Source organism: Heteronotia binoei, chromosome 12 (genome assembly GCF_032191835.1).
Source record: "Heteronotia binoei isolate CCM8104 ecotype False Entrance Well chromosome 12, APGP_CSIRO_Hbin_v1, whole genome shotgun sequence".
NCBI lineage: Eukaryota > Metazoa > Chordata > Lepidosauria > Squamata > Gekkonidae > Heteronotia > Heteronotia binoei.
This window is the reverse complement of record NC_083234.1, coordinates 47,946,948-47,960,016: the sequence shown is the minus strand read 5'-3', so window position 1 is coordinate 47,960,016 and position 13,069 is coordinate 47,946,948. Positions and strand designations below refer to the sequence as shown.

Here is a 13,069-nt window from a genome sequence, read left to right as displayed (position 1 = left end):
TATGAGCAAGGTGGATCCATCAATAAGCCACAAAGCTGAAACCATAAACATGAATGGAGATGTGAAATTGTATTTTTAGAACTGGTGAAAGATAACAGGTTGGCAGGATGAAGTGGTTTGAACAAGGTGCATTGTATATCCACGTCATCTCTTGGAATCCATTCAGAAATCTGGCATACTAGAAGTGACTGTGAGTTGAGTGTCCACTCATGAGCAGCAACCCCTCTTTTTTGACTGATGATACAATCAGAGTTGCTGCCCTCTCTCAAAGAATCACCATGGGCAGATGTTAAGTGGTCAGCTTTGGAATGTGATGGGAATCTGAAAACTATTTAAGAAATTTCAATGAAATGCTTCCTCTGTGTCAGAATCAGCAGATTTTGGCAGAATGCTCAGTGCCATTCTGTGAGGTTGCAGAAAGTTCAATGCCCTTCTGTGAAGCTACAGCATGCTCAGTAACCCTCTGTGAGAATGTGGAATCTTCAGTGTCCTGTGAGAGTACAGAACATGCAATATATTTCCGTGGTTGCCGAATATTTAGAGTCTTTTTGGTTGAAGAATTCTCAGGGCCCTGAAGTGAGGTTCCCCTTCCAGTTGCCACTTGCAGTTGCCTCTTCCCACCCCTGACTGTCATGGAACAGCCTCTTGCAAGTAATCTACTCAAGCCAAAAACCTTCATATGTTAAAAAATCTTTCTTCCATTGACATGCACTGGAACAGAATGAGACCCAATGACTAAAATGACCCTTTTTAATACATTCAGGGCTTCAGAATTGCCTTTGGTATATAATGAAGTTGCGCTTCCCCATAACAATTGTTCATTGAGTATCTTCTATGCAGGCACACACGGGGATGGCATATGAGCAGGCCTGCCATTGGAGAGGTCATTACAGTTAAAAGCCTCCAGCCGGATGCTGCACACTAGAGCCAGAAGCTTGTTACCACCCGGGGACCATGTGCACCTGCACAGCAGTCCCCCTCTGCACAGAAGATTGATGATGAATGCACCTGCACAGCAGTCCCCCTCTGCACAGAAAATTGATGATGAATGCACCTGCACAGCAGTCCCCCTCTGCACAGAAGATTGATGCACTCCCCACTTCTCTGAGTGGTGAGAAGTTCCAGGGATTTTACTTATCTAAAATGTTTGTTTGCCACATTTCTCTCTTGAGGAACTCAAGGCGGCTTACGATATAAATAAAATATTATAAGAACATAATAAAAACAACCATTCTAAAACCTATAAAAGTCATGAATTAAAAACTCCAATGAGGACTGCCAATAATAAAAGCTAAAGCAATCAAATGCGGTCCATCAACTGCTTCCTAAGGATCGACAATGAGGGGGCCAAGCACAAGTCCCTGGGGAATTTGTTCCAGAATGGTGGTGGTGCTCCCACAAGAAAGGTCCTCTCCCATGTACCCACCATACAAGAAGCTTTAATTGGTGGGACAGAAAGGCATCTCCCTGTTATCTTAATTCCAAGGCAGGAACATACAGGAAAAGATGGTTTTTCAGATATTCTGGTGCCAAGCCATGTATTGTAGGGCTTTAAATGGATAGCACTTGCTTGGACTGATTCCCTTGGAAAGACAGAACACTGGAAACATAAGATTTTTTTTTTAATATTTGCTTTATGCACTAAGCAGAGCAAAGGTGGAAGCAAAGAAAAATAAACTCATCTTCAATAGGATGGGGCCCCTACCTACCCCAAATCCTGACAGGTGTTTGGATAAAGGCTTTAAAAACCAAACAAATTAAGGCTCATTTAAAAAATATGTGCAATAATGATGAAACTCACCATTCCCTTTAGCATAATAGATGCTACATAATAGTCCAACATCTTATTCCACACAGTGACCAAGCAGTTCTCTCAAGATGGCCAACAAATAGAAAATAGAGGCTAAGGCCTTGCCTGATGTTGTTCCCTGACATTGTTATGGAGACTTACTACCTCTAAATATGAAGGTTCCCTGCAGTCACTTTGACTGATTGCCACTGATGGGCCTTTCCATCATGAATCTGTCTAATCTCCTCTTAAGGCTGTGTATGCTTGTAGCCATCACTAAGTCCACTGGCAGTGAATTCCACAATTTAATTACCTGTTGAGTAAAGAAATATTTCACTTTGTCTGTGCTGAACCTATTTTCCATCAACTTAACTGGGTGACCCTGAGTTCTAGTATTATGGGAAAGCAAAACAAACCTCTCTCAGTCCACATTGGGCTCTGCCTTTGGCTTCTTCCAGGCATGCCCACTTTAGGCCAAGCCCATAGGAATGATCAGTTCACAGTAATAAAGCTCCCAGTTGGCAATTGTATTTTTAATAATCTTTGAATACTGGCTGCCTTGTGCCTCCAGGTTGGAGGGAAAGGCGGGCTAAACTATTCAATAGTTGAATGCATAAAAGCCAAAAGCCAAGGGATTTTCAGAATTCTGCCAGCTGTCCTTGGCTCCTCGGTCCTTTGGCTCAGTGCACTGAAAGAGAATGGAAAAAACACACACAACTCCCTTAAGGATCTGTTTGGCCTGCCTGGGCACACTCAGCCTCCCTCTTCTTTTTGCTCTCTCAAACCCAGAGACCTCAGTTTTGCTGCTATCTCCAAAGCCACATCACGAGCAGGGGTCCTTAAAAGGCTCACCTATCAACAGTTGCTCATGGCCAGGTTCATGCTATAACTAGGCAGGTGGGGGTATGCGCAAGAGCAAAATTCCTGGCCCTCCTCCAGGCCGCATACCTCTAAGCAACAGTTTTCCGCCCCAGGCAGATGGATTTTCTGCTCTTAAATTTAATACTTTTGTGGGCGTGCCGTACAGCAGGATCCAGCCAGGTTTCCTGTGACACGTTTTCAGTCCTCAAATTTCCAAGTAGCCAATACGGTTTTAAGCTGAATCCAGTACAGAGGCAGGAGAGGGAAAGACAGGGTTCCTGAAACTTGTTAAAAATAAGGGCATTGTAGATTCTGAAGAGAAGAGATGCCTTTCCAGAGATTTTGTTCCTCCTAGTGCCAGAGTTCACTAGCACGTACAACTAGTGGCAGAACATTGAAGACCAGCCTCAACCTAGTAAGCCCTGAATCAGTTAAAGAAGTTGGTGATTCCACCTCCCAAGTCTTGGTTGGCCGCATGTCTAGAAGGAAATCCATCCCAATTCTTGTTTCCGGGTTCTTCTCACTTGAGGAGAAGGCTGCCAATTGGAGAAAGACTTAAAATATTTAAGTCAAGCCAAGCCACCTGGCTTAGAACTCAGAAGGGGGGGGGGGCGGTAAGGAAGGCCCATGACTAGGGTGGAAAAGATTCTCCAGAATCTGAAAACCTAGACCTAGAAGAGAGAATTATGGAGGCCAAGAGATGGGGTTTGGCACAAGCACAGACACTCAGTTGGAACTTCTGCTGCCCTCCTGGGTATCCTGTCTCTCCCTTCAAGTAGTCCCACCTGTTTTCCTTATAATGGAGTTGTATTTTCCTACATCATGCTGTTCTCCTCACCCATTCTGGCAATATTCCCAACAGAGAGGAAATACAAATAAAGCCTTAAACCACCAACCCCTATTGGCTTATTTAAATGAAGAATCTAAAATAGCTGGATGACTTTTTAAAAATACAACGACTTCAACTAATGCACCAAAATTCAGCCAGGAGCCAAAGAAAGTTCTTATTTATATATCATGACTTTTCCTAAAACAATCCAAGCATCAGGACCACTGACAAGGCCCTTGGTTACAAAATAAATCTCACCCCCTACCGACTTTTATTTAAATACACACATTTTAGTAGTTCTTTTCTTGTTTTGCCAGACAGGGCTTGCTTATCTTTTATCTTGAGAGGTACATGGTACAGAAAGACTGTTTGTGAAGCGACAGGGGGCCAGAAATGCATACGTTTGCTTGGCCAGTTCTGGCCTTACCTTAGACCTTGAGTTGTACAGGCAAATATTTTCCCAGTTTGGCTTACTGGTGAGCAGTATCTTCTAGGCACTTGCTGAAAACAGTGTTTGTTCTGAAGGGTTTTCTCAACTCCTTCATATGTGTGCAATCAGAGCAACAGACAGCATCTTTACCAGGGTGGTGGTGGTAGCCATCAGGGATTGGCACCAGTAGGCACCACACTTCAGCAGGGGGCTCAAAGCGTGAACCCCCTAGTTCTCAGAGTGCAGCATGTGAGTGACAGTGACAGCAAGGAGGAGGAGCAAAGCCGCCATCGCCTGCACTCTCACTTGCCTGCCAGCAGGCGAGGTACTGGGGGAGAGAGCCATTTTGGAGTAGTGGTTAAGTGCACAGACTCTTATCTGGGAGAATCGGGTTTGATTCCCCACTCCTTTACGTGTACCTGCTTATGTGACCTTGGGTCAGCCATAAGTTCTCTCAGAGCTGTTCTACTAAAGAGCAGTTTCTGTCAGAGCTCTCTCAGCCCCATTACCTCACAGGGTGTCTGTTGTGGGGAGGGGAAGGGAAAGGAGATTGTAAACTGCTCTGAGACTCCTTCAGGTAGTGAAGGGTGGGGTATAAATCTAATCTCCTCCTCTTCCTCCAAACCCTAGAGCCAGGAGTGCTCTCCAGCCAAGCTGATCAAAAGCCAGAGACCTTCTTGACCATGACTGCATTCTTCCCCTGGCCCAATCATCTTAGCTGATGAGGTTCTGGTTCCAATGCTAAAGAAGCTGACAGACAAATGTTCCAGTAAGAAAGGAAAGGAAGGCTCATATAACTCTAAAGGGCTCTTTTCTTTTGAGCGGGGAGGCAAATGATACAAAAAAATCCTGTGCCACTTTCAAGCTATGTTAGCTGGAGGGAACTGCACTGCACATTGGGTGTGACTGAGTCACTAGGCAGTCACCATGGCTTTATGAGACAGAAAGGCACACTTGAATATGAGATCAAATCACACATGCGCTGTAAAATGCAGGAAAGCTGGAACACAACAGGAAACTAGCATTTAGGCACAGCCATCAATTAATTCAGAAACCTGATGCAAAGACATTTAGAATGGCCTTTCTGCTTTCAACATGCACATACTAATTGTGAGAAAGGTACTTTAAAAGGTCACATTGGTCTATAGGGCAACTTAGCCAGTTGGCTCCTTTGCCCCAAAGGCAATGCATGGAAGTCTAGAGGCCTACCTTTAATGTATGTAAATCCACTGGCAAGCCCTGATTACTTACTTGAAAATTGCTAGAATAAAGTTTGCTGACCCAATGAAGGTTTTTAAGAGAGAAAAGCCAGTTTCATCCTCAATGATGCAGGCAGAAGACAGATTTTTTTTTAGGGAAAGGCCATGATTTAATGGCACCCAAAGTGGAATTACACAAGCTCTAGGGCATGGTTCAGGCTTTAGAAAAGCCCAACCCAGTTTCCATGTTTCAATAAGTTTAAAAGCCCTTTGGAAAACATGTTCCAGTTGTGTTGAGTCTATAAAGCTCCATGGGAGAAGATCTGAAATTGTTAATGCATGTAGTTCAAAGAAAGGACAGTCAATTTATCCTCCTCTTTCAAATGCCAGCCCCCAGAGAAGAACACTGCTATGCACACACACAGATGAAATACTTAAGAGTCATGCTCAGGTGGGCTACTCAGTACTATCTCCTGCACAAAAGAGTGTGGAGCAACAAGCATCTGAAAAAAGGCACAAAGATCAATGTTTACAAAGCGGTTGTGATGAAAACCCTCATCTACGGCTCTGAATCGTGGGTTTTATACCGTCATCACCTGCGACTCCTTGAGCGCTTTCATCAGCGCTGCCTTCGCACCATCCTCAACATCCAATGGAGTGACTTTGTGACCAACACTGAAGTCCTCAAGAGGGTGGAGGTTACAAGCATCGAGGCACTGCTGTTGAAGATGCAGCTGCGCTGGGCAGGGCATATTTCTAGAATGGAAAACCACCGCCTTCCCAAGATTGCTCTGTATGGCGAACTTTCCACCGGCCATCGAAATAGAGGGGCACCAAAGAAGAGGTACAAGGACTCCTTGAAGAAATCCCTTGGCACCTATCGCATCAACCATCACCAGTGGTCTGACCTAGCCTCAGATTGCAAAGCATGGAGGCACACCATCCACCAGGCTGTCTCTTCCTTTGAGAGCGCACGCATAGCTGGTCTTGAGGACAAAAGGAGATTGAGGAAGAATCGCACTGCTATAGCACCAACACCAAATCAGACTTTTCCCTGCAGCCACTGTGGCCGGATCTGCCTGTCCCGCATTGGTCTTGTCAGCCACCAGCAAGCCTGCAGCAGACGTGGACTACTGCACCCTTCTTAAATCTCCGTTCGCGAAGTCAAGCCGAGAGACTATCTCCTACACAAGGCCATGTACAACCTGCTCTTAAAATCAAACTTTACATTACCTGAGATTCTTTTCTCTTCCAGCTTTTTTAAAAACTTAAAGCAGCTGGGCAGGCAGCATCTGAGAAACAGAAGGGCACTTGCAGAGAAGGGTATAACATACCCTACCCTCACCAGACATTTTTAGCTCAAAATACAGGAATTTTACTGCACTACACTCTGAAAAATCAGCTGGGAGATTATTATGAGATGAATAATGACAGGAAGTGAAAGAGTTAAGCAGATACTACTTAATATGCAGAATTTCAGTTCTCTGATTACTACTTACAAGAAAGAAGTTCAAGAATCAAGTCACAAACTTTCTTTTCATTTGTCAAAATGGTGGACACGGAAAGTGCCGTAAAGTAACAGTGACTTACGGTGACCCCCATGCGGTTCAGGGCAAAAGATGTTCAGGCTTGCCATTGCCTGCCTCCACATCAACAAACCTGGAATTCCTTGAGGTCTCGCATCCAAATATTGGCCAGGGCCAACCCTGCTTAGCGTCCAAGATCTGATGAGATCAGGCTAGCCTGGGCAATCCAGGTCAGGGCAGTGGCAAAATAAAACAAATTAAATTCTACAATGGACAAAAAAAGAAAGAAAACAAAAATGATGCACAAAAGCATACTACCTTTTGAAAATTCTAAAACAAAAATGGAAATATATGCAAATTCACTTTCTTTGCATAGTTAACTTGATTCACATGGTGTATAATTCTTCGAAGAAGAAGAAGACCCAATCATAATCACCAGGAGTCTGGAAATATGCTATAGTTTATAGGAGTTGGAAGAGCTACAACTAAAGTCATTACTTACACTTTTTTTACTTGAAGTGTGAGATCCGTCATAATATTTTGAAGAAGAAGAAAAAGATGAAAATTGGCTTGTCAAGGAAAAAAAACTAATCAGAGAGAAATTCTAAGTACTATCAAATCTAGATCCAGCTGAACAACAAGCCTGAGGACACATTGGCATTGGCAATCTGCAAATGTATCTCCTGCAGCAATCGTTGAGGGGTGGGGTTGCATCAGAGTATAGCATGCAGGTGGGTTTATCCCTTTCCCATTGTGCAGTTTCCTCAAGAGAAACCAGCCTTCCTGAACTGCGACTATGCTTGGAAGAAAAGAACAGAGGAACAATCAACTGTGGTTCCAGGAAGCCATACTGAGCAAACAAACAAACCCTCAAAACAAATGCTGTGTGATACTTTTTATGAAGACCAACGAAAATGACACAAATGATATGAAAGCTCCAGAACTCTTCATCAGGCTGGATGTTAAAAGGAGGGCAGGCCAAAAAGACCCAGTTTCAGATCATTGTCATGGTATAGTATAGGGGTTTGAGAAAGGGGAATTTCTACCAAAGAACTGATGTGAAGGAAAGGGCTAACCCTCACCTCACCCATTGCACAGCCCAAATCCAAATCCCACTCACAGCAGCTTTTGAAATTTAAAAAAGAGACCAAATCCCAGAACCCCAATGTAACATGTAGTTTTTTTCCTAAGGGCCTCATCAGTGGTGACCAGTCCAGCATTCTACTTGCCAAAAGACATGTTTGTATGAAAAGTTACGCAGGTAAAGCACTCTGCTGTGACTGCTCAAGAAACCCTACATCTGTTTTCTCTTTCAGTTACACAGACCTTGAGCTGAGATTAACAATACTATACCTTGGGAGCTTATAAGGCAGTTTAATCAGCTTTGAAATTTCTCCCAGAGTGTTAGTAACTTACTAGACTAAAACAAATACAGTCTGGGACATAACCAGTATTCAATTGCATTCATCTACATGGATCATGCCAGCTCATCGGGACTCAAAACTCTTGATATTTTATGATTTTGTACATACTTTGCACTCTTGACATCTGGGAGCGCAGCTTTCATTGCTCAGCCAGTTCTGCTTTTAAAATGAAAGGAGGCAGTGATTTCCATTTTTAAGACTGCCATAGCATAATAAAAGGAATATGTTAATCTCTTATTGTCGTCAGTAAGTTTCTCTTGATGCTTATGAGATGATACTTGGCTGACAAGTTAAGTCAAAAGGACTTAGCAGAGAGAGGCACAGCTGAACAAAACATACAGTTGATTAGTAAATCTCCTCAAAAAGAGAGGGACAAGTCAGAAAACTATGGCAGCTGAAGGCCAACTGGATTCCACTAGCGAGTAAATTTAAGTTGGACTGGCAGGAAGCAGGTCACTGGAAATCTCATTTTTGAATGTATGCTGTAGCAAGCCAAGGCCTAATCCAGACTGAATTCACCATACAGCCTCCTTGCTGAGATATCTAGGGCTAGTTCACACAAACAGCAGCCAAGGTGGTACAACAGTTCCTGTAGATCCCATGACTGAGTATTCAATTTTTTAAAAATCCCTGCAAATATAAAATTACCATACAGGGAGAAAGCTAGACTAGAAATCTTATCTCTGATAAACTAATTTTCTATATGCAAGGAATTGTTTTGCACAGAACATTCGATCATGCAATTGCCCCCAGGAACAATACACCATGTGTGATGTATTGTGATGTGTGATGTACATCACATCATGTGTGATGTAGATTTTTTTTTTGCCATCAAGTTACAGCCAACATGGCAACCCCCTAGAGTTTTCAAGGGAGGAGGCATTCAGAGATGGTTTGCGATTGTCTTCCTTTGTCATAGCAACCCCAGTTTTCCTTGATGGTCTCCCATCCATGTACTAACTGTGGCAAACTATACGTAAATTCCAGGCTCTGATGAAACCTGGTTGGTCTAGGCCAAGGGTGGCCAAACTGTGGCTTGGGAGCCACATGTGGCTCTTTCACACACAATGTGTGGCTCTCTAAGCCTCCACTGCCCCGTTGGCTGACTTGGATAAGGCATTTCTCTCTTTAAATAACTTCTCCAAGCCAAGCCATTCAGCAGCTTGGAGAATGCATATGAAGTTAAAGTTGCTTTCTTTCCACCCCTCCCCATCTATTCGCCTTTTCCTTCCTTCCTGCTCTCAAGTATCTGACGTTTGTGTCTTGTGGCACCCAGAAATCTGATATTTATTCCATGTGGCTCTTACATTAAGCAAGTTTGGCCATCCCTGGTCTAGACTATTACAGCTGCTAAATGTAGGCCTACAGCTTCACTATTCCAGATCCCACTATTCCAGATCATACTAATGCTTGAGTTAATCATTTAAGGACTGTGGCTTTGAAGAATGCCAAAGAATCAAAATATCTCACTATGCAACCACCACAGGCCTCTGTTTTGTACATGTGCAAAATCATGTCCACACATGCATACGTGTATACCATCCTTTCAGGTTTTCAGCTAAGAGAAAGCCCCACTGAAGTGAACAGGATGCGGCTGCTCATTTCTTTCCAAAGAGAAATCTCAGCATGGTATCAGTCTTGGGCATACCCATACCATTCCCTTTGCTCCACCTCATGGGAAGAAAGCAACAAATATCCCTAGGGTTAAAAAAGCATCTATTTGACTGCCCCATCTGTCCTCAGAAGAAGGGGGGACTTTCCATAGTGGATCTGACTGCAGTCCCTGGAAAATAGGCAGCCAAGACAGAGCCACGCTTGAGTGTCTGCAGGATCAACTGTCAGCATTAGGGATGTACTTCTGGTCCATTCACTGCAAGACGCACCATCACATGGGAGCTGTTCAGTTCCTGGCCAGGGAGACACGGCATTCAAATAAACATGACCTCTTGTTTTAATTATTTAAATTGCTCCACTGTTTTTACATCATTGGTTTTATTGTATTTTGCAATGTTCCCTCTAAGCTGCAGAGTCTTGTGAGCAAAAATTCTACTTTGTGAGCTACTGGCATTAAAGTTGTGAGGTACTGCATAAATTAGTTTGCTCTGGGGCCATTTTTCTTGAGCTAAGACAAAAATGTGTGCGCTGGAGGCAAAATATCTGTAAGCTAGCTCATGCTAACTCAGCTTAGAGGAAACAGTGGTTGTGAGCTGTCCTGACTCCATTTGTGGGGTGTGGCAACATACAAGTTAAATAAATAAATAGCCAGTTCAATACTTGCTTTTTCTCCAGGGATCACATGGCCAGAGGGAGGAGGATGAGAGACCCCCTGATTGAGCTTTCTCTTCAGAAAGTAATGTGTGAATAAGACCTTCATCACCCAGTTACCAGTGAGTTAAGCTGAAATATTAAATACTTTGAGGGAAGAATTTTTTTTAAAAAAATCTTGCTTTTGCAAAGCCCAGCAGAAAGTGATGTCTGACAGCTCTGGAAATAAAACCCATGCATTAATCATCCCAAGGATGCTGGTGACTTCAGGACAATTTTGCTGAAAGTGTTATTAGAACTGAATGACGACACGTACATTCCCCTCTAATTCCTGGGCATTAACTTTTGGGGGCTGCAGCTCCATGCTCTGGCTACCAGGCTATTACAGAAGTTGGCCTCTTTCTATAATCCACATAACAACATGCTGGACAGATTTGGAAAGGGACAATATTTGAGGCCTGCCAAATTTTTTGAAAATTCTTCTGGAGGGGAAAAAAAAGATGAATCTGGCTGCTCTCTCTTGGGTGAAACACCCACTGATTTTAAGGGAAGTTTTGCTTGGTTACTGCTTAACCACATCGGCCTGCCAGACATCCAGGACTGGCCAGAAATGTTACTTTATTGGTCAGAAACTAGGTCAGTCTAGGGCAGGGGTAGGGAACAGTGGCTCTCCAGATGTTTTTTGCCTACAACTCCCATCAACCCCAGCCAGTATGGCCAATAGCTGAGGCTGATGGGAGTTGTAGGCAAAAAAACATCTGGAGAGCCACTGTTCCCTACCCCTGGTCTAGGGCATAAGTGAAGCATTAGAGGGCCTAGGACAGGACATCTCTTACATTTCCCATTCCATCCACCCTTCCTGAGGTAAGTCTCCTCTGGAAGACCCAAAATGGCCGCGGCTGTAACCAATGCTCCCTCTAAGCTGCGTAGTCTTGTGAGCAAAAATTCTACTTCATGAGATATTGGCATTAAAAGTTGTGAGCTGCTGCATAAATTAGTTTGCTCTGGGACCATTGTACCTGAGGTAAGACAAAAATGTGTGAGCCAGAGGCTAAAAAAACTGTGAGCTAGCTCACACTGACTGTAACCCTGCCCAAGCTGGGAAATCACCAAGTTGCCCCAGCAGAGGTGGGCCCCTCCAGTTGGCTACCAGAGGGGCCCAATGGCATTCCCCAGAGCAACCTTCAGTTCACTTTGTGAACTAAAATTACTATATAAATTGGCAGCAATGCCACTATTATGATTAGATTGAACGGTATAAAAAATGAGTGTTTGTTGAGGGATGCTTAGTGACTCCTTGCAAATTTTATAAGGTCCCTATTCCATGTCACTGTCCAGGAAGTCCCAGGCATTTTATTCTGTATAGCTATACTTTGTCTCCTTCTCCAAGTGCATGCACATTTCCCCTGACAGCCATTTGGTTTCCTTAAACAGCTGTTATTTCCTGGCACCCTCTCACTGCTAAATTCATACCTGTCCTCATCTAAATTATCCAAACCATTAGAGACGTGTTACCTTGATCCAGATGCTCTCCAACTATTGTTGGCTTTCCCCCAGCAGTTCATTTAAAAGCTGATCTGCAACCTTTTTCACTATAAGTTCCAGCAGCCTTTCAGTTCAAATAGATCCCATTTCTTTTGTACAGGGTCAGTATGTCCCAAAACAGTACCCAGTGCCTAACAACACAGATGTCCTGCTTATCCTTTGTGGAAACACAGTCAGAAAATAAAGCCAGACCTTGAAAACCTACCATAGGGGGCCTCTCAGTTATGCACATGGGGAAAGAAATGTGGAACTTTACAGCAGATGCCTGAATGCTCATGATTTGGGCATGGTTAAAGGGAGAGGTAGACATTTAAACAAATAACTTACACAGTGTGTGCTGGAGATGATGACAGAGCTTGAGATGAAACTGAGGCCATCATTCATGCTGACCTGAAGAGCAGCTTGCCTGAAAAGATGGAAGGTGTTAAAAGTCACTTCCCAAAACAGGGCTAGACCCACAGCCTCCTTTTATAATACCCATGCTATTGCATTGTGACAAACATTCTCTTTCTGTGCTTTTGTATAGCTCAATTAAAGGCCTAGGATGGCTTGAGACTGTTAACTCCTAGACACACACTATTTGTTGGGGTGGCTAAACAAATGGTTCAGGAGGTTCATTTCAGCTTATGAAGAAACAAATGTCCTTCTGGATAGCAGAGAGGAGGAGAAGAATTTTCAAGGGCATGCTTTTGCTTCTAGAGAACTGATGGTGTCTGTCTGGATGTTGGTTTGCTTTCCCGTGATCAATGTATTTGTATATAAACAAATATTTTAAAAATACCATAGGATTCCCAAACCCCTCTTCTCACAAGGAAATGGTGTGAACTACAATTGAAGCTGCATACAGGATTCCCAATGGGCTGGAGAAAAATGTGCTGTCCTTTTACTAAAGGCTTTATGTGAGGAAATGACCAGTTAAAGCTTTTCATGGCTTGGAGATGAGTAACATCACTGGGTAATAACATGCCATTAAACCTCTATTAAAGGAACAGGACATTTCCCCACTCCCACAAGGTAACAGCAACAGTAGCTCCAAAGGAACTCCTCTCTACTCCCATCCAAAGGTTTTTTAAAAGTATAAGACCATCAAGCATGGTTGCCACCAGTCTGGAGAAAAAGTGCCCTGTTGCTTTAATAGAGGCTTAATGCCTTTTATACCATTTAATTCCAAACCATGAAAGCCTTTAACTGCCCATTTTGA

General features: G+C 43.4%; 1 protein-coding gene across 1 annotated transcript in view; it reads right to left on the bottom strand.

The window, feature by feature from the left end:
• The window catches only part of ANTXR1 (ANTXR cell adhesion molecule 1), a 168,673-nt gene that overhangs the window by 68,327 nt on the left and 87,277 nt on the right, over nucleotides 1–13,069 (bottom strand). The window contains exon 12 of the mRNA XM_060251262.1: nucleotides 12,196–12,274. Coding sequence (XP_060107245.1) covers nucleotides 12,196–12,274 — 79 coding nt within the window. The remainder of the gene's footprint in view (nucleotides 1–12,195; nucleotides 12,275–13,069) is intronic.